The 3,853-nt window shown below is 41.6% G+C and overlaps 1 protein-coding gene across 1 annotated transcript; it reads right to left on the bottom strand.

Moving 5' to 3' along the window:
• Positions 1-965: 965 nt before the first annotated feature.
• nkx1.2la (NK1 transcription factor related 2-like,a) lies at positions 966-3,159 on the bottom strand (the record flags this gene model as incomplete). Its single annotated transcript, XM_080508145.1, has 2 exons — positions 966-1,579; positions 2,982-3,159. 2 exons carry the CDS (start codon positions 3,157-3,159, stop codon positions 966-968), a joined length of 792 nt encoding a protein of 263 aa, XP_080364271.1.
• Positions 3,160-3,853: the final 694 nt, after the last annotated feature.

The raw sequence follows: 3,853 nt of genomic DNA, 5'->3' as shown, positions 1-3,853 counted from the left end.
AATAGAATAGAATAGAATAGAATAGAATAGAATAGAATAGAATGGGATTTTAAGAAAAGTTACACATTTATTGCATTTTTAAATAATATCATTGATACTTTGATGGTTTAGCTGGATGATTATTGAAACTGTTTACAATAACAATGCTTCATGAAGTTCTAGATCATTCTGTGGGTAAAATATTTCACTTGTTAAGTAACTGATTGGTGATATACTTTCCTCTACTCAGTGGAATACTCTCTGGCCTACTTGTGTGTTTAAGCTCCCTGTTCCTACAAATTCATCACTATATTTTCCTTTTTTTGACTATGGGGAGAATCTTTGAGTAATCTTGGCCAGACCATACCACAGAGATGATTTCAAACATACAGCATTTGTCACCTCTTTTAATTCAATATTAAAACATTTTCTGAAAATGTTCTTTGGTTCATCCTGCTTTTTAATTGTTTTTCTTTATGAGTACATGACACAAATACACAGATGTTTGATTTTTTTTTTTTCAATTACACTCTTAATGTTGTCAAACGCCAATATATGTGTGATGTGCAGGTTTTCAGAGGTAGAAATGATGCTGCAATAAGCCACAGGTTGAGACATAAAACAAAACACAGATGCAGAAACTAACACTGAATAAGTTGTCAAATACAATGGAATTAGATATATTACCAGTTACAATGGGAGTCAGACTTTTGAGACTTTGACACTTGTGGCCAAACGACGCTTTCCATTTATTTTCTATTTTTTGTATTGGCCTTTTATTATGATGAGTTCAAGTCAATTAATGGACTTGAGTAACTATTGCTGGACGAATGGAATATGGTCTTTTTTTCTCCTCTGAGCTTGAAATATATGATTAATGAAACAGTGATTCGGGGAAAACAATTAAACATTTAAGACATATTTCCCAAAGTATATAATAAAAAAAAAATACCCTTCCACAAAAAAAAAACAAAACTGTCTTTATTCTATAGGTGAGGATTAAAATAAGTTGGCTGAACGAATCCAGAAGACATGAAGGGATGCAGGAGCCCCCCAGTGGATGAAAGCGGTACACCCCCGGCTGTGTGGAAGATCACACCCCCTGAATTGAAGTTGGAGAAAGTTTGGTGGAAGCTGGCGGAGTTTGTCCCACAGCTGTTGTGGTTTGGACTGACGCTGACCAGGGAGTTGGAGCCGGGCTGCAAGCTGCTGTCCGCCCCGGGGTTCTGCTTTTTCCACTTGGTCCTCCTGTTCTGGAACCAGATTTTCACCTGGGTTTCGGTCAGACTCAAGGACAGGGCCAAATTTAGTCTCTCGCACACGGACAAGTATCGAGTCGTGCGGAACTTGTTCTCCAGAGCCACCAGTTGCTCGTACGTGAAGGCTGTCCGGGCGCGCCTTGGCTTGGCGCACGACTGGTCCGCGCGCCGCCGCTTGTGCGTCGTGGAGTCCTGCAGGGGGACCGCCGACTCCCGGTCTGCGTCGTCCTGCTCCCGGGTCAGACAGGGCTCTGTGTCGGCCGGGGAGGAGCGCACCAGCGGTTCACTAACAACCATTGGATGTCGGGAGAAAGTGGAGTGTCCATCCCTTGTTTCTACTCCTGGAAAAGAAAAGAAAAACAAAAAAACACATATTCAATCTTCTTAAAGCAAGCCAGCTTCATCATAAGAGATCTGTTTGAAGTCCATGTTAGAGGCTGGGAGTGCACAGTGGTGTAGTGGTGTGCACTGTAGTGTGAGAACACTCGGGTCGAGTCTGGGCATTTGCATGTTCTGCATGTCAGTTCCATCACACCTTGGCCCTATGTTGGGTAAATCAGTGTGGAAAATAGATAAAAGTTGGGTCGATAACAGTTTGGAGACCAAATTGTTAAGATTTAATTCTTTAAATGGAAGCTTTTTTTTTAATGTGATGAAGAAAGGCTTGTTTGTAATATAATGTTAATATAAATATTGACGAGATTATAAAATGCCAAAGTGACTTATGAACTTATTGATTTTTAGAGATGAAATATATATCTTGACACACACACACACACACACACACACACACACACACACACACACACACACACACACACACACACACACACACACACACACACACACACACACACACACACACACACACACACACACACACACACACACAGAGAGAGAGAGTTAAATTAGTTATATTGACTGTGGTGCTGAATGACAGCTCCCGAAACAGAAGTTAGGAAACGCGTCTTCATTGTGCAGTGATCCTTCTCCTTGATCATCAGCTTTAAAAAACCAAACACACAAGGCCTCAAGTTGACATCGCCAAAGTGTTTGATTGGGATCCTGAAGCGGAACAAAGTGTAGATTTTAGAGAGGAAGACTTGGTCACTAATCCTTAAATAATTTATAAACCACACAGGCGCCTCAAATGTCATGTTGCGGAAAAGAAATCCCGTCTAAATCCAGCCCCGCCACCTCAACCATGACGTGCTAATGGAGTTTCATATTTGCGGGTGGATCGATAAATGTCATCTATTTAAAGGGAAGTTTTAATCGAACGATATTTAGGATCAGACATGGATGGGGTGTGAAGTTTGTACCTGCAAGGTGCTGGAGGGAGATATGCAGGATGCAGTAATGGGATATCGATCAAAGCGCGCAGAGGCATCCTCAATGGGACGATTTAAACAATTATCTCGCCTGCCTGTCCCAATGCCAATCACATGCTGGGGCTCAGGGAGCAAGCTTTTGTCGTTTCCTTCAAAGGAAACTCAGCCTTGGAAATTAAGGGAAGGTCATAGAGAGATGACAATAAATCTGATGGACAGGCTACACTCTCGTGGTGGTACGTCTGACTCCACAGCAAAAACTTTTGCAAGACGATTTCGATGTTTATTCTATTCAATTTAAACTTCAGAAAGAGTGGATGAAGATTTCATCATCAAAAACCGAAAAAATGTATATATTTAAGGTGAAGGCTGAAGCACGAGGCTCCAACCTCAAGCATCAAACGATTCGTACCTGCTTCCGTGCGCTCTTCTCCACCTGCCGCGTTATCCGACTCCAAACTTGTTCTCTCTGCATTTGCGACAAGAAACTTCTCTTTGACGGCGGGGAGGTCGTTTATCCTTTTACTGTTGAATTTGTTCGGATCCAAAATGTCAATTATAGAAAAGGAAATCTTGTGACTCGTCGTCATTGTCACTCGTATTGTTCCAGTCGGTGTGCGTAATTACGCAGAGCTGCAGAAGAACTTCTCATAGTTTTACTATGACTTCTTTGCTTGAGTCTTGCTGAAGACCAGATGAGTTTTTGGGTTGTCCCTCGGAGCGTGTGGACTCTCTGCTCGTGGCTGTCAGTCTCGGATCATGAGTGAGATGACCGGAGCGCGGTCTTTAAAGCGTCTGTTCCCCTCCTCGGTCTCTCAACCTGACACGTGACACAAACACTAATAGCGCTTCACACGACCGCCTAATGGGCGTAAACCGTTTCCCGATAATCACCCATATCGTTAAATTCAATAATTCACGACTCCGGACGAAAATTGCGCACAGATGGCACTTGATTCATGTCCGATATCGCCCTGGCTCCTCAAATTAAACACAATTTAGAGGTATGACTGTCGAGAAAGAGATTCCCGTGCCACATGAGCAGAATAAAAACTTTCTACCATTATACACTGAATACTGGCTACTTAAATTCAATTTATTGGAAGTTTATAAATTGTTCTAAAATGTTATAGCTTGAACATTCACGCGTAATGTTGAAAATCGTATAAATACACATGACACTGCAGTCCATAACCCTGTTGTATATAATTGATAACTGGTGTATCTACATCTTGGTTTGTAGAAATCTATCATATGTGGTATTCACAAGATATAGGATATATG

Source organism: Blennius ocellaris (genome assembly GCF_963422515.1).
Source record: "Blennius ocellaris genome assembly, chromosome: 13".
Classification (NCBI taxonomy): domain Eukaryota; kingdom Metazoa; phylum Chordata; class Actinopteri; order Blenniiformes; family Blenniidae; genus Blennius; species Blennius ocellaris.
Note: the sequence above shows the minus strand (reverse complement) of the source record. Positions and strands in the feature narration are given on the sequence as shown.